This window comes from Calonectris borealis, chromosome 3 (assembly GCF_964195595.1).
Source record: "Calonectris borealis chromosome 3, bCalBor7.hap1.2, whole genome shotgun sequence".
NCBI lineage: Eukaryota > Metazoa > Chordata > Aves > Procellariiformes > Procellariidae > Calonectris > Calonectris borealis.
In genome coordinates this window covers 65,085,081-65,111,333 of record NC_134314.1, presented here as the reverse complement: position 1 = coordinate 65,111,333, position 26,253 = coordinate 65,085,081, and the positions used below count along the sequence as shown (strand labels likewise).

Sequence of the window (26,253 nt, the reverse complement as noted above, 5' to 3'; positions counted from 1 at the left end):
TTATGCTATCATGAAGGGATGGCTGGCTGTAAAACTGTGGATAAGTGTTTTCTTCTCCAATTTGGTGCCATTAATAGATCTAATAATTGCTCCTTTCCCCCCCTTCCTGTTTTTTGAGAGAGCGTTATTACAGCAGTATGGTTAGTCACACTAATTTTCTGTACATCAAGTACTTTGGGTGAACACATCCCACTCATAACAGTTTGGACAAAGAAGATGGGAAATTACGTGAATGCAGTCCATGTTTAGGCACGAGGTTAGGCACGAGGAAAAATCAAACTGTGAGGAAGTAGACTGAATAGGCACTTGAAATCTTTTTTCCAACAGGGGATCAGCAATAACTCATGTGACAAATGCCATGAAATAAGATATGAGATCATCTTCAGTACATCAATCAAGTGACTGTTTCTCTGCTTTATCTAAGAAGTGCCTAGTTAAAAAAATAAAATATAAAAGGAAAGGTCTGGGAAATAAAACAGGATTCTCCTTGTCTTACATGTGTGTGCTCCCCGAGATGGGGTGCAAGTCATAGGCTTATTTGTTATCCTCCTGGAGCCATACCCAGCATTTTTCCCTGTGCAGGGTCGATAGGTGGAACCCCAACCCTTGCTTTTAGTTTGGTGGGTAAGAAAAAAGTGGGGTTTTTAACTACTTAAGGGTGATGAAAGCCCAGAATTCAAAGTTTAAACTTTCACTAGATCATTACATAAATGGGCAGCAGAATGCAATCCTCTGTCTGCAGTGTGCTTTGGACAAAAAGGGAGGTACTTCTTGGCTTTGCACTGCACTAGATTTACTAGTATTTGTAGCCATGCTTTGAGCGCAACTGTTGGATAGGACTTACAAACCTGTGTTTTTTCTAAATGTGGTGAGATTCTCAGCCAAGTCAAAAAGCCTTTTTGATAGAAAGAGAAGCTAAAGAGTCAGGGATTGGGGTATTTTTAGTTGGGGGAGGGGGGCCTTTCTAATCACCTCTAGAGCTTTGGTATCTCAACAGGACCCCATGGTCCCAATGAATGGCTTTTGTAGATGTGGGCAACACAGTAACTCTCCCTTCTAGAGAAAGCCATCATGGTGTGTTTACATCATATAGATGGTGTCAAATCCTCATTACTGTGTTCCCTCCAACTCCCCCGAGATCCCCATTTCTTTCCTGCAGCAAGCTCAGACATAGGATAAAACTATATATGGTTCAAGTTAACATTTAAGTGATAGGAAAAACACAACCAGAAATTACATTTAGAGAAGTGTTTTACATGCTTACTCAAAATGCCAAGGCCAGATATTTTCTCCTTCAGCACCCTTATGAAAGGTAGAATACTGCAAGACAAGTGGTTTCAGTCTGACCTGATTTACAGGACAGAACAGGATAAACAAGTGGTCACTGTCACTCAGCTACCAGGCTATATAATTACCTAAAATAGTAATTAAATCAAAATTAATGCAATAATAAGATGGTATTAGAGAACTGCTCTTTAAAATATACTAAGGGCATCAGAATTTTCAATTTATTTTATCTATTTTATAGTTTCTTAACCAAATTAATCAAATAGTCATGAGACTAGAAGATGGATTTGATATTTACGTTCTTTGTGGTTTTGGGCATAAGTCTCATGATAGTAAAGACAAAGAGTTCCTACTTGTTTACTATGAAACCATAACGCAGTGATTAAGTGGCACAATGACGGCGTGTGTACACTGTAAACTCCTTGACAAAGGAGCCCCTGTTGCGGCCTCGTGCCCACCGGTTTGCCACTTTCTTGTCTCCAAGCTACGCTCAAATGTAGGCAGCCTGGCATCCCAACTGGGGCCTTCCAGATAAAGCATGGGGCGATGCACCAAGTCTTTAGCCTTCTCTGTACCACTATGGCGAAGAAATCATGAGCGTTCTTGGAGAAAACAGGTGAGATTTAGAAAGTGTTGCATTTCAGGAAGACACAGTCTGCTGGGGGAGGAGGTCTTAGGTGACATGAAGGAACAATAAGCCCCTTTTTTGATGGTGGAAAGGTCACAGAGATACCACTTTTAAAAATGCATTTACAAGCATAGTTGCAGTGTCGGGAGTTAAGTCTTATTTCTAAATTGTGTTAATATACTGGAATGATATTTTAGAAAAAAAAGGAAAAAATACTAGAAGTTATTTGAAAATCTCTACCTTTTGTCTACTCAATTGGGTAGAAGAACTACAATTCCAGAAATCTTATCTATACATCATACTGTTCTCATCAGAATAAATTGTTGGTAGAGAGACTTTCACTGGCAGTTACAGCATAAAATATAAGTGAAAAGCTTACTGCGTCGGCTTATATGTTTAGATTTGAATTTATCTACATTAACAAGATATCAAAAAGAAACATAGTGTTTATCTTTCTCTATGCATTCACACCATTGCTTTATAGTGGAAAAAAACCTGCTTCCCTTCATCCTGTGTTGCAAGCTGCTCATGGAATAGAAGCCTATCTTTTTGTAGCAGACATCCTAAACCTCCCCCCTCCCACCGCTATAAAGTTCTGAGTAATCCTGACGGGCAGCATAGCCATGAGTGTAGATTTCTTGCTAGTCACTGTAGATTTTAGGCTTTTTTCCCATAAACATGTTGCTTAATTTTACAAAGATTAATTCATGTGCTTATTTACATAGCATTTGCACAGATAGAATATTTAGTCTGCATCAGGTCAAGTGCACGTGTAAGTCTTCGAATGACTGGGATATAAATAGTCCATATATGTGGCTATTTAGAACACCATTGCTCATGCATGCCTATCAGTTTCAGTAGGAGTTTTGCGTGTGCGAGAGATATAGGGTCACATTACAAATGACGTCAGTGAGGGCTCCAGAAAGCTTTGCAAAGCTGCAAAGCTTGACCAGTGCAGAACCATTTGCCTAGCTGCCTCATTTCTTTTTCTCCGTCCACTTCAGGGCAATTTGACCCATTTAACTATTCTTCAATATTTATTTTTCGCGCTAAGTTATATGGTTATTTACCTGATTAGGTTTCTCAAAGTATATTTTAATAGATTTTTTTTTTCTTTCCCAGTGAAGGTGCGTTCAACGCTTATGTAAGGCAGAGGCCAGCCAGCCAGAGCCTTGCCAGTACCCCTCAGTCCTGGCTTTCAACACAGTTGTTATTCCAGTAATGCCTCTCTCTCTTAAGCTGCAGCTGCCAACTCTGTTCAAATGTGTGGTGGTTTTCTGCTGTGGGCAAAGAGCCACCAAGACTGAAGCTGGATCCATGAAACTCATTTCATGGCCAAATGCCGATTTCTTTAACCATAACTCTCCATAGGTAATAAACGGTGGAAGTATGCCACAGAGCAGCAGGGGGGGAGGGAGGTAGGCATCTCTCTGTGCTGGAATATGAAAAATTTGTTGCCCCAAGGCAACAAGGTTATGTTCTGGTAGTCTGGGGAACAAAAAAAGGTGCTTTTTTCTTGGATGAATTTTAAATGGCTATTTGTGAGGAAACTACTTCTATTCCAAACAAGGATTCTTCTGTCTCCTTCTGCAAGGATTAAGTCTACACCAAAAGGGAAACAAAACTCACCCACATTATTCCTGTCTGCGTGGAAAGCGCCTCAGCCATTTGCCATGGGGTGTCTGGAAGGCTTGTGTTTTCATCTTCCTAACTAGCTCCTTAAGGAGGGGGATTCGCATTTCCCCTGGAAAAATTTCTGCAGACAGCAGAGTTGGCCAGCAAGAGGCGTGACCTCTTCAAAATCTACCTAGCATTTCAGTAAGGAGTAAAGACCAAATCCGGTGGTGGAAGACTGGTTACTAGAGTAACAAACTAGATAATTTGCTTTTATCATCTATCCCCCTTACTCCACTGTCATCAGTAAGGTTGAACAGATTAAAACTGATGGGATGATTTAATTTTCTATGTGTTATGATGAGTGCAGCTGCCTACTTTCTATACAGCAAATATAAGGATAACTGTATCTATTCTGTATAAACTGGTATTTATTTATACACTCAAGTTCCTCTTCTAGTTGGCAGACCTTTTTCCTTCTGTACTAATCCTAGAGCCTGATATGGGAATGTTATTCTTTCCAGGATAAATTCATAAAACTCAGTGCTCTGCCATGTAGAGGTTATTGAGTTAGCTTTGGATGAGCTCGTTAAGATGTGAGAACTGGTTAAGTTGCCTTAACTTTGGACTCTTCCAAGCTAGTATGCAATTCTTCCCAGCAGAGTTAATTAGCTTAGGCATCCAACCAGCAATTTGCACAACAAACTAACCCAATTATCTCTGCGTGATATGACATTGTGTCATGTCTGAGCCCAGAATTTGTCTGTCTACATAGAGGAAAAATTAACCGCAGGTTGTGCCATTGAAAATAGCAGTGAGTGCTCTAGGGAGAGGGATAGTTCCCTTCTGCCCTTCATAATATGAATATCTGGACTAATAACCACATACTGAGTACCCTGCTATATGCTCAATTTTTGTGCCAGCTATCATTTTTTTAAGTCAAAATCATTATAAGTAAAGGGCATGAGGAGCCCAGGGTTCTAAATTCCAGAATGTAGCATAAAGCAAAAGCTTTTTGACATCCAGTTCAGCTTTATCTAGCAATTTTGTCACGGTCAAGTGCCCTCACTAACTTGATAACAGCTCCAATTTAAGCAGAAGAGTGCAGATTTTCTACCTTGCACTGGAAGTGCTGATGAGCTACCGGTGGCTCTGGAGGGACTCGGAAATTCAAGGGAAACCTCTGACAACACACTTTTATTGACAGTGTGGTATTTTTATGACCTGCAGTACTATAGTACCTCAGCTTCTCATTGTACCTATAAATTTATTCTTGTTTCTAAGAAGTGAGGAAGCACTTCTCTTCCCGTTTTTCAAAGGACGCTGGACATGCAGGGATGTTTAAAGCCTTACCCAGTGCCAGGCTCAAGAAATCTGTGATAGATTGAAGATCTGAACACTGGTCTTCAAAAGGCTGAGGTGGGCCACTGACTGACTTTCTTCTGTGACAGTTACAAAAGTTGTATTGCTTTACCTAGTATAACATCTAGAAGTGTGAAGAAACAAGCACAATATAAAGCATAAGAGGGAGAATGTAATTTTCTGTAAGAACTTTAGTACAGATAATTACACTGATAATAAGCATATCCTGGGCAGAGCACATAGTTATTATCTATTATATCCTCAGGAAGCACTGCTGAGTGACCATTTAATTTAGTTGTTCAAGTTATTTTTCACACTTGGATTATAGATATCCATCACTCCAATGCTGAAAGATGAGTCATTAAACTGATCGTTTTGCTCTTAACCTCAGGTTGAGCGATATCTAGTCAGTCCATTGAAAAGTTACCTACTTTCACTATAGCCATCGTAAGTGTTTAGGCATTTCTTTATTTCCTGCTTTCCAGCAGGAAGATAGGAATAGAAGAAGATTTTCACTGCAAACCTCTCTTCTTCAAACTTTATAGAAAAAGAACCTCATCCACGTAATCCATGTTACCTCAAGGAATGCGGACTCACAGTAGCAAGCCTAGGGTTACTCATAAAAACCTTTAAATTGGAAGCCAACCCACAACCAGTAGTATAACCTAGATACAGACTTTTTCTGAGAAAACCAGCTGTTACCGTTTTAGAGTACTGCTCGATAATGTACAGTTCCAAGTATGGACTGGTCTTGCGTCAAAGATCCCTGAAGAAATACAGTCAGTACTCCAGAATCTTGTGTTTCTTTTCTTTTCTTAATAACTAATTATCCTCTTGCAGTTGCTGGGACTTGCCCTCTAGATTTCTGTCGGCACTGTGTCACTGTTACAGTAAATGACAGCACGACTGTTTCAGCACATTTCAAAGACTGTGCAGTCAAGAAAGATGTCCCCCTCTGAAGGCACGTTGTGCTTTGTTCACTGGTTACACCCACAGACATTATAATGTCAACTTTGCATTGATCAGTGACAAACGTTGGGTTTCATTCTCTCGGAAATTCAATTACCTTGTAAAATCTGAAATTGGACACTACATGACGCATTCAGCACAAAGTCTTAGACCTTTCAGGTTGCACAATTTCTGGCTTCTGCTCTTCCGTACAGAGTTCAGTGTGAAAGGAGAGGTACCAGAATGGACACCCTTTGGCTTTACAGCACTACCAGAACCACACACATTTCTGTGATAAATCAAGACAGTGGAGATTGTCTCCAGTAGTTGCCCCCAGAGCAACCATATAATGCTAGTTTCTACTTCCCATACCTCTTACAGAGCCAGCTGTGGGATATCCACTTGCACTTAGAATAACCTCAGCTCTGTACATGATTTGGGATACCTTGGGGTGAAATGTAATATCCTATATTATATATGACACTACAGTCTTTAATTTGTTAGAGACATTGAAGAATAATAATAGCAGGCGAAACATTTTTAAATACAAGAGATGTAACCTCTGAGAGCCAGTCACACCTTTGGCATGACCCCTTGGAGTCATTTTTACATTCCTAGCAGTTTCCTTACAGAGCACAGCATATGTTCTCATTCTTGCACATGCATATACTAGAAGACATAGATAAGAATATACGTAATGGAAACAAGATCTTGTTCGGCTTACTGCTCCTAAAGAATCATTTGCATTAAGGATGATGCCAAACTCCCAATTTTGGACTCACTTGTTATAAAAATGCCAAACCAAATGATGAACCAACCTGTGCAGAAGACTTTCATCTTCAGGTCATTTTTTTGTTCTCAACTACCCCCCCACCCCCCTGCTTTTTTTTTGCCTAATGGATAATAACATTTGCATGGATATAACTTCCTTAGAAGTACAGTATTATGAACTCAATGGTACTTAAGCTGTAGATTGTAATTGGCATGATAAAGGATCACAGTGTATCTTTTCTGTCAGCTTGTTGCATTAAGAACCTCTAACCATGGATCATTGATGTAACAGATCATTACGGCCCATTGTGTCAGTTCATCTGTTGGGATCTGTGCATTGTAAGCATGACAGATTTCCTCTGCAGCAATTATAGTCTATTGTGACAATAGGATTTAATGAATATAAACAACAAACCACATAATCTGTTATTACAGAACACAGCTATGCACCCAGATGGGTATTAAGTTCCTAGACATTGCCAGTTGCAGTTTTAAAAATTGCGACTATTTCAGTCTTTGTGTTCCTAGATGCAATGCTCTAATTTACAGCATACACTTATCTCAACCCTGGCAGGTGAAAGGCTTCAGCATTTAAAGCCTAATCCTGCAAGTGTTCCGTGATTTCATTCTTTCTGAGTAAACATTATCTTTTAGGTTTTTAGATGCTTACTCCCTGTCTTTCACTGCGATACTAATCGTGCTGTTAGTGTTTCAGTACTAGCATTGAAGATGAAACAAGCAAATACAATAAAATTGGTCACAGAAATTAATGAAACATAGCAGAACATTCCTGTATTGTTTCCAAAGAATAGACACTTCTGCTTAGTGGGCAGAAATGATGGGCAAAGTGCTACGCTGGTGCAAATCTGTAAAATCACAACGATTGAAATTTTGCTGATTGATGCAGTTGAAGGTCTGACCTAGAGGCCTCTTATATAGATTTGTGAAATTAATACTCTTTTTCAAAGTACATAAATGTTCCTTTACATTAAAGGTGTGCAGTCTACAAAAGTTCACATTTTTCCCAGGCTGATTTTAAAAATTACAGAGGTTTTCAGCTTTCGAATATGAGTTCTGGACTTGAGTACCTCAGAGATTACAGTTATAGTGTAGGTACAGCTATATTTTCATCTATGTAGATAGGCGCATATATATTTACATCCTTTAAGTAATTGAAATTTCACCCAAAAGAATGCGTTAATGCGGACTACATGTGGATGAGCTATCTAAATGCCATTGTGAATCACTGCAGCCATTATCACGTACTTTTGAGAAGAAATCCCCAATTAAACATACTTCCACATATTTGTATCAAAAGGGGAAAAGACTGTTACCCTTACCTAGCATGCGAACACATTTGGCATTCTGGTCAGGACTATCAAATGAGATTTCTCCGCACCTCTGAAAAAAAAAAAAGGATATATTTAATTAAAGATTCTGTGATAGTATCCCTGTCCTTCTCCTCTGGTTATGTTTGGCCCTAGAGATGTGCAGAGACACATTGTTAAAAATGTCAAAATCAAAAGATTTTCAAGTGGCCAAAGTGTGAGGAAGAATGGACATTGTTAATGTGCAAAGATGTGTCAACACTGTATTCCAAGGTATTCACCAAGAAAAACTTAAGGTAACACCTATTACCTTTGTATCTATGGCTTAAGCAACTGCCTGATCCACGTTACTGTTTGTTAACATCAGACCCAATTATACAGGAGGCCTCATTTACCACTGGTAGACACTGCAGCCCTCTCCAGTATACTGATTTAGTTGTCACATGGCTGCACCCTAAACAGGATCTGCAAAATGATCCAACTGAAAACAGAACAAACAGCAATGCTGATTCAATAATTTATATTTCTGTAAAACAAACTTATTTAAAAAAATGCACAACTCAAGATATTTATTAAAGAAAACTGTCACTTCACAAAATTTGAACTCTCCATAACACCTATAAGTAAAATTGGCTTTTGTAAAGTGCAAATAATTTACGTCTCTATGCTAACATCTTTTGTTAATGAAAAATAATATTCACATGTGCAGATATGAGGTCTGATGTTCTGTCCCTATGCAAACCCAGTGAAGGAACATCATTGGAGTTAGGATCAGAATACAAAAGTGTTGGGTTGTTTTCAAAGATAAAGCATCATTTTTGAGTCCTTTATGCAGACAGGCATGTCAGTATAGCTGCCAGGAGAAACATAATTGGTGTGGCTCATGGGTCTGATCCAGCTCCAATTAAAGTCAGATCCCACTCACTTCAGTAGTGGTTGCTTCAGGTGCTACAAAAAAGATTCAATTTTGTATCACTGCATTCAAAGCTCACGATAGGGGCTTAAGGGTAGCCTCACATTTTATGGATAAAAGTGGTCCGTACTTCCTTATCACATATTTATGGTTTTGGTATCTATGACCAAATGGGAATAAAAGCACAGTGGTTCAAGTTTGGAAAAATCATTGAGAGCTATCCATTTCCCTTCCTTTCTCTCTCTTTCTTATGCAGTTTGCACTTTTCAGCACCTATGGCTTTCTCTCTTGTGCGAGACAAAGTGGTTAGTACTGTCTTTTTCTTTTTTTTTTTTGTTTTGTTAATAAAAGTGACATTTGCAGCCAATATTAAAACCTGCAAAGAATCAGATAAGTAAAAAAACCCAGAGCTTCAAAGAAAATCAAACACAGCAACAGTTTCATAAATGAACAACACATTTGTAACTCACTGTTTTTAAAATAGCTTTCACCTCCCTCACACCGAAATAAACACAAACAAACAAACAAAAGCCCATCTCCCACACAGAGTCTTTTCATATATCAGTACATCTAAAAAGAGCAAACAGATGTCTGTATTAACCTTCCTAGGTGGGAGCACACACTACTGAAAGATTGCAAAAGAAAAACAACACCCAGCATTTCAAAGTCAATTTTACGGATGCTCTTATACTAGCTCCCTGTCAGGAGACACAGAAATTTGCTATTTATTCTTCTAGGAAGAATGTTAAGATAGGGGCATCTTTTCACAGAAATCTCCCAGCTCCTTCTTCATGACCATAAGTATGCTGAGACAAACACAAATGTAAGAAAGCACATCAAAATTCACTGCCTGCCTCACCCCTGAATTTACGCTGCTCTTTGAAAACCTTTGGTTATTTTTGATTTAGTCCCTCAGATGTACTGTATGTTCCAGACATATCTATATAAACATTACTTTTCAGGCTGCCGAACGATGTCTTACAATATCTAACAATACTCACCAGTCCTAGTGTTATGAAATTGGGAAAACGGCTAATGTTCCCCAGAATCCACTAACATCCCACAGGATGCATTATGATGATGGATGAACTTTGAAAACTTTGCAAGTAAGATTCAGACAACTGTATATAAGTTGATAGCCTTATCTGAATTCCCTTAACCCCTGCAACCCACAGAACTGGCTGAAAATCATGCTACAACAGTTGGCCTAGGAGATTTTTCACTATTACCACTGCAGCTGGAAATACCAGGAGAAAAAGCTTTTGCAGCAATTTAATTTCTGATGCCAGTAAAAGCTCATAGGTACACATCAATGGGATGAAAACTAAGCTGTTACCAAACTGCTCAGAGCATCTGAAAAAGACTTAGTTGGATCCTGGATGTGTAAAGTGGCACAGAAATGCAGTAGGGACTCCTTTTTGCTCATCCAAAAAATAGCGTTGTTTGGGCATTTTTGCTGTTAGCAAATGTTTTCCATGAACAAGAAGTAAGGAATGACTTCAGGATTTAATCTTTAGGATTAAACTGAGACTTTGCCACCAGTGCTATGAATTCCTGCCTGGGCTGGATAAGCTTCTCCTGTCCTTTTCCTGGGACGTCTTACTTCCCTTTCTGGTTTGAATTTGTTCCGCCTGCTTGTATGTTGGGGCTGGTACTGAGAGATGAGGCCAAGAGTCTCTCCAGTCCCAATCCATTTCCAAACTAGTCCCAAAGCAGCTGCTCATTCAGGAGAGAAGTGGGCTACAGAGTCAGTAGTGGATCCATCAGAGAGCAGGAATAGGAATTTGACATCAGATGCTGGTTATTCTGCTTTGTAACTTCAACCAGTCGGAAAGCAGAGGGAGGAGGAAAAATAACCCTGGACGTATCTGCTGTACATATGCAGACGTATTGCACAGGTGTAGATCACCATATATGTCTGTTGGGGAAGCTGAGAGAGAAAAATTACATCTTTTTTAAAGACTGGCTAAACAGCCTCTAGAAGCTGCTGCTTATAAGCAGCACTAGCCGTACTCATAGAAGTTCGGTCTGGAAGAAGGTATCAGTTTTCGGTTCCCATTTTAGAGAAGTAAGAGTATTGACGGTGAGCTGTAAAGACCAAACGTATTATCCAGTTAGGAAGAGCAATGAACTCAAACAGGAGAGCTGCCTCTGAACTTCATTTCTTGAAATCTATGATGAGGTTGGATTCATAGTCCTGACCTATATTTGGAGCTCATTAAAGTTCCAAGATTTCACTTTCTAAAAATATGTTAAATCATATTCTTGGATCTAAATGATCCCTGAGTTTGGGATATTTTAAATCTCAGTTTGGGCTTACGGTTGGGACTACTACAGTGCTGTTAGGACTGGCTCTGCTATATGTAGTCCTGGATGTTGGGCTGGTGAGAGGCAGCCCTACTGAAAATAATACCACTGGTTTTCACTTCCCCTGAAGTGAGAGAGGATTTGTGGTTGAAAATCTTAAAACACTGCTGTGTTTGGAAGTGGTCAGATTTAACAAAGAAGTGGATAAATACAAGTAAAATCCATTCCTCCAAATCTTCATTATACCTTTTTATCTCTTGAATCACTGAATTCTGGACCAGACTGTGGGCTTTTTTCTCTTTCTGGAGAAGAGGAAAGTAATAGTTACTTTCAGTTAATAATATTTTCAGTAATATAGATGTATTTCCACATAGGATTGCAGCCTGCAATTCATTATGCATGTGAGAAAGTATTTATATGTATATAAGAAAATAAATTAAGAAATTATCTGCTCTCAACTCCCTTTTTTGAGATCAGATGCATGCCATGATGTTGAGTCTGTTACAGAAGCTGAAATGTAGTAAACTAGAATGGGTCTTGCAAGTCCCCCGTGGAAAAAGAGACCAAATCATGGAGCAGCTGAAAGTGGAGCTTAAAAAAACAAAGAGAAAAAAAAATGAGAGCGTTGCTCTTAGAGAATAGGGATGAAAGGACATGATATTCAGAAGAAATGTGACATGAACTCAGGTCCTTTGATAAGTAAATTGGAGAGCTTGAAGCCAGCCTGGTTGGCTATGATGGCCCAGTACCACCTGTCGGAAAAGGGAAATATCATATTACACAGGCACCATCCTCCGTAGCAAAAGAGTCTGCTGGAGGAGGCTGCTCTCAGGCAAGATGACCTCTTTGCAAGATACTATGAGGAGCACCCAGGAAAATAGGAAGTCTTCTGCAAGGAGCCCTGTGCCAAAACAGTGTGAGTAAAACTGCAGAAAAGTAGGGCACAACTGGCAGAAAAAAAAGTTCATGCAGAGAGCGGATGGAAAATCTACTCTAGTCAGTTGTACTAATGCAGTAATGCATCTCGTATTACTTCTCCAGTATTACGTGATCATTCATAGGTTGGGTTTCCATTTCCAGCATGCCTGGGCTCACACCACCTGCATTTGAGGATTTGAGATATGTAGCAATAAACAGGGTGTATATACCCCAGACAGAATATGCCCTTAGTTTATTTTTTTTTATGTTGTGGAGAAAACTCTATCTATGAAAAAATTGTTTTTGAAGTCACTCTATTCAGCTTCTATCTGTATGGTAAATTAAAGCATTACACGTTTTAAGAAGAGAGATGCAAATCAAGTAGTTGAAATAAATAGGGCTAAATTCTTACCTATGACAAAATTCAGCAAGTAAAGATCTGAAAGTGTTTGCCATGAGAATTGCAGTAAGTGGCATGTTAATTTTCTACTTATTAGATGCATATAATTAACATTTAGGTATTTTAATAATTTTAGAGTGTATAGTGTTTTAAAAATATAATGAGTTTTTCTGGCATGAAATTTGAACATGCACAATTTTGACCTTTTTAAGCTGCAGACAACCAAGTTTTGAAAAGCCAGCTTAGTCAGTTGAAAGGTTATTGGAGTAGGAACCGTATTTATAGGCTTCTTCCCTCTGTTCTGTTCTGTTCTGCATGTCCTGAGTGTGGTGTTCAACACAGACGTCTCTTCCAACATTGCAATAATCAATGAGGTACTTGATGTACACGGTCAGCCAAACATGACAATAAAGATTGGATAATCTTCTTTTTGCAGGAGGTGACAGGGATTATTATACCTCCAAATAGAGGAGATGTGTTAATTGCACGTTGATCGCATGCCAAATATTTTTTAGGAATCCATCTGATTTCTTTTTGTAAAGTAACCTTAAGTTAATATACTTTGCTCTTACTAATAGTAGAAAGAAGAGGATTCTATATAACAACATTGACTGGTAAAAGAGTTTTTTCTTTCCTTTTTTCTTTTTCCAGAGTACTGCATATTATTTCTCATTCCTGTAGAAATCAGAGTTAAAAGATATACTTGTAGACGCAACTGATTAGAAGAATTTAAGGCAGAGCAAACAGCTTCTATGCTTCTGTGAAAAAACAGATGATCTCAGAGGCAAAAAATACTACTCCTCTTCATTTTTCTGTTTTCCTATTATGTTCCTTTCTCCATCACCTTTAAAGAGTACTTGAATAAAGTCCTCTAGTATGTAAAAGCATCATTCTAATTGCCTAAGGATTTATAGACGTAAAGCCTGTTAGTGTGAAAAGCAACACTACTTCCTAAGTCTTAGCAATCTTTTATGAAAACAACTGGCCACTCATATAGATAGCTGAAAATTAAGGACAATATTTCACAAGGAGTCAGGCCGCATGCTCTTCACCTTCAGGGTGCCTGGGAGGAGATTTAAGGTGGATTCATCCCGAACGCTGATGAAATATCAGAGTGTAGGAATTGCAGGATTTCCAATGCCTCGTTACACTTGTGGTATTACCAGTTCTGTCTCTCCTCTCTGACAGGGACAAAAGAAAGTACAGGAACTACCAGAGCAGACTGACATATGCAATCTGTCCTGCCTGCAGCCTTTTCACAAGTACCTCTCCCAAAACGAAAGCCTTGTAATAATATCTGTTAGTGATTAAGTCAATGTTTATGTAAAACAAGGAAGTTCCCTACCAATACTCTGCGTAATCTTGAGATGCACTTAAATGGCAAATACTTCTGAGTTTTGCTGAATCTTTATCCATGGCCTTTGTTGGCCTTAGCAAAGGAAATTAAGCCACTGTTTTTATTTGTTTAGAGACAAAAGTTTATTTTCTCTATATCACACCTTACTGTAAATTTAACAGGCCTGCATTCGACCAATTTTCTCTGGAGTGAATGATTGCAAAAAGCTCACCCTATTCATATGACCTTGAATTGCCAACTCTGAATTCTTCAAGAACTTTACTTAGCCTTTCTTATATTAAAATATGTGTATAATGAATACAACTTGAGAGTTGCGTATATAAACATTCCCATTGGTAGCTAATACCACTAGAATCTTTCAGCTAATGAAATTGCCCAAGATCTATAAAAATTGTGATTGTTTATGTATTACCTCCCTGGGCCTTATTAACTGTTCCCGTAATTATTATAGATAAAATCTTATACTTGCCTGAAAATTTAGACCTACATTTGGCAAGTTAAGTGTTCCACTAAATTGGGCAGCAAAAAGCACACTTATCTTGAACTGGTATGTATTGCGTGTATGCCCACCCATTTATAAATGTGGTGTAATCACAGCATACTGACAATTGCCTTTAAAATACTAGTAGGAGCCAGAATGCTACATTTGCTGCTCTTCAAATTACTACTATTACATTGCAACTATTATATTGCAGCTATGCCATATTTCATGGGTAAAGTTTCCAGCTTCCCTATTTAGTATCAGAACTGAGGCATACTTAAACTGAAAATTCAGGTTCTATTAACATCTGGATGATTTTCTGCAGAGTAGAATAGCCATGTCTTGGCAGACTTGTTTTGAGAGTCCCTCCCTTTCCAAGCTTTCCCAGTCAAAGAGAAGGTTTCTCTTCCCTCCAGGAAGTTAAAATACGTTGCTCAAATAATCTTTCAACCCTGTCAGTGTCAATCTCCAGCAGCACCTTGGTAATGCATTTCATTCTGGAATTTACCATGCTGTAGACCCTCAGCTAGTCTGAACAGAAGACACAGCAAAATAAGTAATTACAACTAAATTGAGCAATAATTCCCAACCAACCAACCATTGTTGCCAGTAGTCAGCAACTTGTTTGTGGGCTAAATAGCCCGAGGTGAACCTTTAGGCAGTTCATTTTCTCACAAACCTGTGATTTACTGTGGTTAAGAGTGGTTTGAAATGGATTAATGTTGCTGGAAAATGGATGTAGCAGTTTAACTGCTTTGTTTTCTTCTTCAGTTAAGGAAAAAAAAGTTTAACAGTGTGTGACTTCATTAGGGAGGTGCCAGTAGCCCTGACGCCCCCGAGAATCTGTCAGTGTTTCAATATGGCATCCCTACTTTTAAGTGTTTATAACGTGGGTACTGGGAGCCAAATCCAGAATTACCAAGCAATATAAATGTTGGCTTTTAATAAGCAATAAGTCACAGTCAAGTGTGCATTAACAGGCGAGGCACAACTTGAAGGCATGCTCTGAGGGGGTGCCAGCATCCAAGAAATGTTAAAGAGCAGACTAATTTTTTACCCCCATGGGATGAATCTGTATTACAGTTCATTTTCTAGTTTACATTTTAAAGAATGTAAAACATCTGTAGATTACGTAATGGATCCTCCCACCACAAAAACAGTTCTAAGTGGGAGGGAAGTTGGGAGGAAAATATCAATACTAGGGAAAAGGCAAATTCGTTGTCTCTATTTATTGTTGCTCTGATGTGAAACATCAAAGTTCTCTGTATTTAAACATTTTCTGGACCACATAATTGTCTTTCCTCCTCCTCTGAGTTGCAGAGTGGGGCTGTTCTTCTAGATGTTTTCTATGGTCACTGCCATTTTAACTTTCACTTTCTATTGAAATATCTAATGGGAGGAAAACATAGGATTAATATGTGAAAATTTAGGTCTCAACTTCAACCACATGTTTTTCTTACATATTTCCCACTGATCTACTGGATCAAAGGAAGGGTCAAAGCCTCAGAAGTACTGACTGACACACCACTCTTTCCAAGAAGCAAATCAAAGGTCTGTGGGAGAACGAATCTCCTGAAGAGTCTCCTCAGGCTGTTTAGAGCAACGTGGGATGAATTTTGGCACCTGCTTATTTGTGTGTGCCCACTGCATACCGTACGCTTTGCATACAAAAGCACAGTCTCAGGAAGGACAAGGATGAGTGCCGGGAAGCTGACACAGGCATCAGGTTCCTCCTGCCTAATAAGACTGTCTCCCTGACCACTTTCCGAGCAGTACCAAGTGCCGGTGGCCACCTGCTTATCAAGAGCTGGGCGTTCTTGGTTCCCTAAAACATTGGCACGCACCGAGGCAGTCTTGTTTCATCCTTTCCAGGACTTCATATTTAAGGAATGGGAGTTGGCGAGAACAACCTGTGCCAAAAGCATACCAACAACTAGGTAATGTGTTCATGAGTCCACTGCTTTCACTCACCTTCTGGCAGAGACGCAGACTTAGGTAACAGAACTAGCACTGGACCAGCAAACCAGGTAGGAGAGAGTTAGAAGTCATCAAACAAACCTCAAGACATACATGTGGAAGGTCTGGTCAAGCAGACAGCTTCAGCAGAAGTGAAAACAGAGCGCTTAGAGGCAGAAGGCAGGAAACTACTTTTCCCTAGTTCCTCACTTGTGCACCACACACTGCTTGGGTCTGAAGGTAGTAGCGTCCCATGGATAGCTATACACTGACTGCAAAATTGGTCATCCCGTCAAAAGTGAGCTTTCCCCTTTCTCTTTTCTCGCTCTCTTTCTCTCCTTGCTCTTTCCCTGAGGTAACTTTTGTTTGATGTCTGCCATCCATGAGGGACTCTGCGAATGAAACTTTGTACAAACAAAATCCTTTCTGCAACTCTGTGTTGACACACGATGCCCTAAGGAAACCTGGGCCCAACTGCTGTGCAAAGAGGACACAATGAAAGAATGGCCTCAGGCCTTGTTTTCTTTAGCTGTGTAGGTGATTTCAATGCATCACAACATGAAATCCTCACTTCAGACTGTATCTCCTCAGCTTATCACCAACCACTTACAGCTTTACTCCCAAATTTGATTCTGGTTATCCTTCTCAAACATTTTGAGCTCTCCTGCCTCATACTTATTTTTAAATGCTTCTGCCACTATAAACAATCTTAATATATAAGCACTATCTTCAATTGTTCTGTATCAATAGCCTGAGACAAAATTTTCTGGGCATCTGTGCAGCATGTTACCAAACACATACTTTAAAAATGGGCATCTATAGTGGCATTTTATCCTGTTAACACATGCTTCTACAGTCATAAATATCAATTAGAAGTACTCTATATTACTGCAGTTTAACAAAGGAAATCAAACCAAAAAACTAAGTAACCTTAGCACTGCAAAAATGACTTTCAGAACTTCAAGTACAGCCAGCATACATCATGTTTCTACATGCAGAACATATGGAGCTAAAAAACAGCAAGTGTTGTTTTGACAGGAAAAATTTGCATTTCAAAAATTGTCATATTAGACATTGGGGAAGAGCACCTTCTGCATTAAAAGAAAGTGTCATTGATACTAACATATCTTTTTGACAACTTTCAAAGTGGGATTAATAACATATCTGGAGCCATACAAATGCCATTATTGTCAGGAAACATGTAGATGCTACTGCAATAATCACTATGAATATATTTCAGATACAGGGAAATCCATGTGTTTTGGACATATTAGTTACAGTTTCCAAGGTTGCAGTCTTTTGGAGCAAAGCTAAAAAGACTAGTTTTCTCCCTGAAAATAATTCCCAGAAGCAGAGACTTTCTTTTAGAGTCTTTTTTCAATTTTCTTTTTTTTTTTTTTTACGTGTGAAAGCATCAGTTCAAAACAGGTGTATTATTGGCAAGTGCTGCACAAAACTGCTCTTTTATTTCTCTCACTTCTCAACAGATTCTGGCTATAATCTCTTAGCCAAGACTACGTCTATGCCTATCCTTGAGATGGCAAAGAAAAGGACAAAGCTCCTGCAAATGTTTCTTTTACTTGTGGTAATACTCATCACAGGAGTTTACACAAGGAATGAATTGCCCAGGTAGCTTCCTTCTTCTCTTGCAGGTCCAAGGCCTTCCCAAGTGATGTGCATCTTGATTCCCCATGCAAAAATTGTACAAGCATTTCATTCTAAAGAGGCTTATTTTAGACTGCAGAAACAAGTGGAATAAAAAACAGCAAAAAGACTCCATGGGAACAAAATATCCCCTAGGTCTGCACTCAAAGTCTTCTTGAGCCGTCAATCACCAGTCTAGAGAAAATAAAGCCATCATAGTTTCATAGCTATCTGCGACTGTCATGATCCTGTTTTGCAAACAGGTATTCAAACAAGTCTGGAATGATATTATAGATTTCACTTCCATGTGTAATCCAAATAAGATCCTGAGCATATCAGAGGGTTAAAGACCTCTTAAGTCACCCTACTGCAAACACTTTACCTGCCACACTTCGTTTTCTTAGTAAGTTTTCATCACTAAGGAGCAAGAAAGTATTTTAGACTTGATTATGAAGAACTGTATTTTTGCAGAAGAAAAAAGATCATGTACCTCATACTTTAAATAACTATGACATACAGTAAAGCACATTATATAAGAAAGGTAATATTTAGTAAAAAGCAGGGTACAAATTAATTTCATAGAATGCCTCTGTACTAAACCAGCTTTCTTTGTAATAGAAACAAGAAAAAGGAAATAGTTACTATTCTTTCAGACATTGCTAAGAAAAGACAACACCTATTATTTATGGGAGCTAAATGAAGGTTAGAAAAGGATTTGGTTGAATGTCGTTCCCTCCCTTCGTTGGGATTTACCTTCTGAAGATAAATTCTCTTGAAGAGACACGTCCTCCTGTTGCATGTAGTAAACCTCAAGTATTTTGCAAAAATGGTAAGGCCATGTCTCCTGTTACTCCCTACTCAACTAGATACTGCTTTTCTGGGGAGAAACTGAGAACTGTACTTCATCTGTAGAAGAAAAAAATGTTAACCTGTTAACCTCTTGTTGTCATGGGAATAATCTTACATTGCCTTTTGGCCTGGTTTTGCTCATATCTTCCACTCTTAGCTGCCAAAGTCAACATGGTGAACATATTACTGGTGCAGTTTCTATCCTATATCCCCTACCCGTCTGTATAAAACCAGACAATGCCTTTGATTTTTAGTGTTCACCAATTTGATTCTGACTAATATGCATGGCATCATTTCTATTAAGTGTCTGTTACCAACCTTATCATCATACGTCTGAATTTGTTGCAGTAGGCGTATTAAGTAATGTGACTAATACCTGCCATAGTTTGTTCTTTATCTGGTCCCCAAGGGGAAAACTGGCTGTACAAAGCAGCATTTTCTTTTCAAAAGATTTTATTTTTGGATGTGTTGGTTTTTGTCTTGTGCTATTTAAGTGTGACTGTTATTATGTATTTATGTTAAAGATGGGATTGAAAAACAACACCTAAGATCTATTGTTTTTCAATTTTTTCTTGAATTCCCAATTTTTACATGATAGGCTTCAAGAAAAATCATTCTCCCTGTATATTTTCAGACAATTGCTAAGATACTGAATGTCTTACCTAGTTATTTCTTTAAATTAGGTCTGTGTTTTGGTAGAACATCTGTTTTATAAAACTCCCAAACAATTAACATCTATATCATATTTAAAATGATGGTGGACTTTTTTGAATGTCACTTGGGGGAACTGACCTCTAGATTTTTAAGTTCGTAAAGGAAGAGAGAAGGAAATTTCTAGAGATTGATTTACCCACCTGATTGCAGAGAAAGCCTGGATGTCTAACTCTTCATCAATTAAAGTTAGAAGGATTTAGCTGACTCTAAGCGTAAACATCTGCTGTACATTTGGACCCTAAAACCAGTGTTAATCCTGAATGTTAGAGGCTGGATTTGCACAACAGAAGAAACGTTCTCCCTGTTGCCACACGACAGCAAGGTGGCTGGCAGGTAAGCAGAAATGAGGGAATTGCAAATGGTCTCACCAGGACATGTGGGATATCCAGAACATTTGGTTATAGAGGGAGGCCAGCGTGGACTGTTTAACAACTCTAGATTCATTGCATTTTTGTGAAGGAATTAAAAAGATGTTTTTAATACTGCTTTGGTCGTAGTTATTAGGACTAATTGACCACTTGGGAAGAGTACAAGGTGAATAGCACAGTACAGCTGTGGGGCTCACAAACAACTAAAGAAAATATGCCATTTTCTTCACAGTAAACAGAACACCTTTTCTGAAGCTATGGGTAAATCCTGTTATTTCCTCTTCTCTTTAAAGAAATGATAAAGCAGTAGGGAAAATAATATTTCCAGTTTTCCTATTTTCTTTTGTTATATACCTTTGCATATAACAGATAATGCTTATAATGAAGTATAAAAAAACAGTTATAATTTGTTGGGGGTAAAGATTGCTGAGTGAATTATATTTTGTGGGAAGCAGTGGTACATTTAGAAGTTGTGCAGTGCAGTGATTGAGAGACAGGAGCAGAAGCACTTCCCTTGTCAGAATCTGAAAGCACCTCTTATTAAAAAGTCTCTTTTTAAAACATTAATACATTATTACGGTGTCTGTAGTATTTACACATGACACTTGTCACTCTTCACAAATGAGTCATGGTTTCCCATATATTGCAATATACCTGAGCCACGTGACTCTCATAAAACTGCACATACTACAAGTGGTACATCCGTATCATTTTACAAAGAAAGAACAATGAAGTTTTTTACAGCAGCAATTAGAAACTTTGTTTAAACTTATTTTCCTAGCATTTACAAAAATTCTTTTGAAACAGAATTTACATGATACATAAATAATGAGTTTATATCTAATTATCTTGGCTGACTTTATTTTAAAACTAAAAGGTACTGTTCATTTTATGCCACACGATTCTAATTAATAACCCAGGTGAAAATGCTGTTCAGTGCAAACAAGTTTTTCAGTGGAAAAGTGCTGGGTTCCAATTAAAAGAGATTTTAAGTACCTCCTCTTTTTATGAAAACGCAGGAAAATTTGCATTTGGATCTAAACTCTGGTTGCTCAGGCACATCTGTATTATGGATGCAGATGCATTTCTATTATTTGAATGCTGGCAATGCAATGCTAACCTACTGACTGAAGTGACTGCAGCAGATCTCATGCTGAGATTGATACAAACAATGTAATGAGTTTTTAACAGGTCTCTGCATGTGGAAAACATTTAGTATCTGTGATTTTTTTTTTTCTTAGTTCTTTCCATTTTGATGTTAGTTGTTTTTTACAATATTATTTAACATTACCCTTGAGGCAGGCTAAGTTTTACAGTTATATACTGTACAGATGGGAAATGGAGGAAAGGACTGATTACACAAACTTGCTAAAGGTCGCCAACCCACTGAAAGAGCAGGGAGTAACATTCCAGTTGCCTCTAATTCTGTGTACTATGTCTTACATTAACAGTATGACTACATTTATCTTGTTGAGTAATGGATGAGTAAATACAGGAACTAATAGTGCAGACTGATGAGCACTCTCACCTCATAAAGTCAACTGAGCAACTCAGGCCAGAAAAGTCAGCTTTGAGGGGAGATGTTTTGAAAACAAGTGTCACATTAGATCAGAAACACTGTAAAGATTTTATTTCTGAAAGGCACCTCGGTGACTTAAGAGCACAGTTATTAAATCAGCCCTGTGCTTGTTGACCATTTGGTTTTTCCTTATGAACCTGTACGTAAGTAAATCCAGCAAATACAGGTAACGCGCTGGTGAGCATATGAGAGGCTCCATTTGTCTCCGATCTGCAGAGGCAGTAAAGACCCTGGCTGGTACAACAGTGATTCTGTAGCTGAAGATGATCACCACCCCTCCCGCTTCTCCCTCCCCATCTGGAAGCCACTGGATAAATCCCTGGAGTGTCAGCGGGCATCACACATCGACAGCAACAGGAACCGTGAGGACACACCTAAAGGAGAGGGTGAGCATTGCCAGCTCTGCATATCAGATGGTCTGTTCTGTGTTTAGTATTGACACAGTCATCTTGCATGAAGCTAATCGGATTTGTACAAAATGTGAATGAGGATAGAGATGAAAGCTGCCTTCTCAGGACTTCCCTTCAAGGGTTTATCCTAATGAAATGTCTCTTTCAGAATAATCAGACTTGGTAAAAAAATCAAACAACTGAAACCAAAGAGATTCTAACTTTGAAAACAATCACCAAACAAAAACTCCTTAAGTTAAAAAATCTCTAAGTAAGACTAATCTTCCCATCTGGATGTACAGTAATCCAAGGGAAGGATAACAAAGTTATTGTGTGGGTTTTTCAATGTTTTTCTTGTGTTCAGTGTGGTATTTCACAACTGACTGGGGCCTCCTTCCTCAGTACATTGGGAAACATCCATCGCAGTATTAGATTCTATAAATGAAAAAAAATAATAGCTTGCCAGAAATCTAACTTGTGTAACATAAGAAGTTGGCTCTCTGAGTAGCTCAGTTTCCAGCCATTGCTAAATTAATCTGCAGATGACAGACAGCCCTCTTTGGCCACTGGAAATCATGCTTTACCTGAACTAGGAGGTCTACTGACACGAGGTTAGTGCTGCTTAGAAATTCCAGCTTCCACAGACAGAAATTGCCCTGGGGACTGATGTGGACAACACTCAGCATCCCCCATGTGCAGATAAATCAGGTGGCAGCCATCAACCCAGATCCCAAGCAAGACTCAACCCTGCCTTTCTGAAGAGCAGAAAGGCAGCTTTCCTCTTGATGTCTAACTCCTAAACCACCATCATTGAATGAAACTACTGTCTTCTGTTGTTTTAACCACATACAAGTTAAACAGGTCCTGTTCATCACTGAATGTCCACCAAAAATCGAAGCCATCACACATCAGTGGCATTCTGGACATTACTGTGATGACATAACCCCTCACTCAAGGCTGCCTATTCACTTCTACTAGACACTAGCTGTTGAGCTACTACTGAACTGCTCTGGTGGTGCTCACTAACAGCAGCATCTTTAAATATGACATGGGCCAGCCTGGTTAGTATTTTGAAGTATATTGGTTTTCCCACAGTTACATTGCTTTATGAGAGAAAGCTCTGTCCTAAGTCCACCTCCCTTCTCAACATGGAGATTCGACTTTGCTTGATTGCACATTTATTTTTATCTGGAGACTATATAGAAGGGATTAAAAAAGCCTATTGTAATAACACAGAAGCCTGGAAAAAGATTAAAAATGTGTCTTTCCCATGGAAAGGATGTTAATCCAGTATCAAAAAGTGTTTAGGCTGTGATATCTTTGGAAGCTTACGGATGTCACCTTACAATGGTGTGATAACTATGAAGGGTCTGACTGGAACCAAACAAAGCTGAAATTCAATGTCATCCTGCTTATCCTTTACACGTTATATCACACTAAAGCAGGGAATTTCAAAACACGAAATCCTTATAATCCCAATGGGAAATCAAGGATGGAGAATTTCCTGCCCTTTGATATTTAAAATCAGAAATGCTGATGTTTTTTTTCAACTTACTTTTATTGGTTTTGCATAATACTTGAAACAATACATAAAATAAATATTTTACAATTTTGTTCCTGAACATTTTCACAAAACAAACACAGAATACCGCAACCTTGTCTACTCTGTTGACCTTCGCCACAAGTGTCCAGGACATGAGCGTCTCCACCCACCAGCCAGCTACATAAAGGATTAATATGGTTTTTTTAAAGAGAAAATCAGGAGTGTCCAAGGACTGCTTGAGAACCCATAAGAAGAGATAATAGGGAAAGTATGCTGTTAAGAGGTTCTCCAACAATCTTTACCAAAAACACAGGACACAATGAAAACTCAGGGCTTCTTTTATAAGGAAGAGCAGTTATTAAAATTTCTCAGCCCTCTGCAGCTAGACCAGGCACAGTGCAGTAGTCACAAAAGTATATCTCTAAAGCTTTTTCTAATCGTCTTTGAAAATTTTGTCTAACCATAGTTTTGGATCCTGGCAACACGTATCTTTCATCTGACATCTGGGAGACCTGATATCTGTCACTCAGCAAAAAGAAATGAACTGTCTTACTGTCGTGGTTTAACCCAGCAGACAGCTAAACACCACACAGCCCACTCCCCTCCCCCAGTGGGACAGGGGAGAGCATCGGAAAAAAGGTAAAACTCGTGGGTTGAGATAAAGACAAATTAATAGGACAGAAAAGGAAGGGAAAATAATAATAACAATAAAAGAATATACAAAACAAGTGATGCACAATGCAATTGCTCACCACCCACTGACCGATGCCCAGCCAGTTCCCGAGCAGCGGCTGTGCCCCCCCACCCAACCTCCCCAGTTTGTTTGTTCAACATGACGTCATATGGTGTGGAATATCCCTTTGGGTCAGTTGTCCTGGCTGCGTCCCCTCCCAACTTCTTGTGCACCTCCAGCCTCCTCACTGGCAGGGCAGTATGAGAAGCTGAAAAGTCCCTGAATTAGTGTAAAGACTGCTCAACAACAACTAAAACATCAGTGTGTTATCAAGATTATTCTCATCCTAAATCCAAAACACAGCACTATACCAGCTACTAGGAAGAAAATTAACTCTATCCCAGCTGAAACCAGGACACTTATCTCGTCTCCTGCAGAGAAAACTAACAAAGAACACCAATAGCCTTCATACCAAAACACTGATACTTGCAAAGTCTGCTAGAAACACTCTTTTTCTCATGCAACATGACAACAAAGCAGCTTTACTCCCAGAGAAGAGAGAGTGTCAGCAAACCTTCTAAGAAACACTTCTCATTGACCAGTCCACATTAATGGACTGTGCTTCCAGAACACTTAAATTACCAGATATGATGACCTTCTTCAAAATCAGAAAGGGTTAACATATTTTCAAACCTCATTACACTTTATTCAAAATGAAATGAAAATGTTTTGCCCAGTATACAGCACATACGAACAAGTGCAAATTTACACGTGAACACATGAACAAGCTACAGTCTCAGTTGTTCCGTTCATAATGTGTAACCATCCTTCTGAAGAGCAAAACAAGTGATTGATAGCACCAGCTCTGCAACAGAGCCGAAGTGGAGAGCAGCAGATCAGATCAGTCTTTGGAGAGAATTTAGAATAAGTATAAGGACCTGAAACAGGAATTTAAATTCATGCTTTTGTGAAAAGCACTTTCAAATCTCTCATAATCACAAATAATTAATACTTTGCTATATAGTCTTTTTACATCAGTTTCTAGGAGCTGATCAGTGCTTTCATCAGAGACAAAGTGTTATCTGGAAAATCATTCTTCGCACAGATTTTAGTAAAACATCATTATTTTCTGAACTTTCCAGTTTGGACATAAAGGCTTTGTCTATACGAGCAAATTAAAGGTATCAGGAACTGTTCATTAAGACCAGCTGGCAGGGAAGAGTTACACCCATTGTATTAAATTCTGTTCATCTCCAAAACAGTGGCTGCAACCAAAATGCTGCTGGGTCCCTAGCCAGTGTGAAGTCCTCAAACCGTACCATGAATTCTTTGGAAAAGTCCTAGTCAGCCCTGGCCAAAACTGCACCCAGTTATTGCTAACGATTTAATGATATAGTTGACAAACCCCAGGACTTTTTTTAGCACTTTATGTATTAGTATGGGCATAGCCAAAGAGTGGGGTTTATCTCGCCCTGTGTCTGCAGCCAAGTTGTTACTGCAGTCTCGCTTTACCAGAGTCAGTGGTGGTTTTGTTTGTAGTGCATACATCAGGGGTCCATTTAAGGGTGAAATGGAGCACCCTACAAGAGTCTGTTTCTCTTTGCGGATTAAAAGCAGCCCACAGTGACAAACTGAGTGAGACCGAGCCCAGCTGAAGATTATACTGCTGTGAATCAAACCCCACGGATTAGCACAGTCCTCACAACTGCAAAAATAAAGAACTAATAAGCAACGCCTGAAACTGAAATACTGTGAGACTGCTTCTCCCTGTAAGCCTGGCAAGAAAGCTAAATTCTGAGCCTCCCTTTCCCTGTTTGCAGTGTGAGGTTTGTGTGTTTAATTACCTCACAGAGATGTTGTGAGGCCCACCTACATAATGTTTGCAAAGTAATGTTTGTAGAGCACTGTATGGTACATGAAAAGTAGGAAGGCGAGCCAGGCACTGAGGTGGAGACAGAACAGGCGATCAAGCTCTGGATTCCTACGTTTTTGTTCACTCCTCTGGCAGCTTTTGCACCATGGCTGCAGACATTTAGATAGCTGAGCCTTGCAATTAATTAATTATTTTCGCAGCATAAACTGTATTGAAGGCCCCTGTATAAGACTACTGTTTACAGATGGCTTACAAGTTGCTGCTGTTTTCTACTGCGTGTTGAGTCCTGGCATAGCTACTGCATTTGTACACAGAGTGGCACGGATTTTCCGGTCAGTGCCGACTCTGGAC

The 26,253-nt window shown here is 39.0% G+C and overlaps 1 protein-coding gene across 1 annotated transcript in view; it reads right to left on the bottom strand.

Moving 5' to 3' along the window:
- The window catches only part of PDE7B (phosphodiesterase 7B), a 174,034-nt gene that overhangs the window by 108,799 nt on the left and 38,982 nt on the right, over window positions 1-26,253 (bottom strand). Inside the window, exon 2 of the mRNA XM_075145875.1 lies at window positions 7,951-8,011. Coding sequence (XP_075001976.1) covers window positions 7,951-8,011 — 61 coding nt within the window. The remainder of the gene's footprint in view (window positions 1-7,950; window positions 8,012-26,253) is intronic.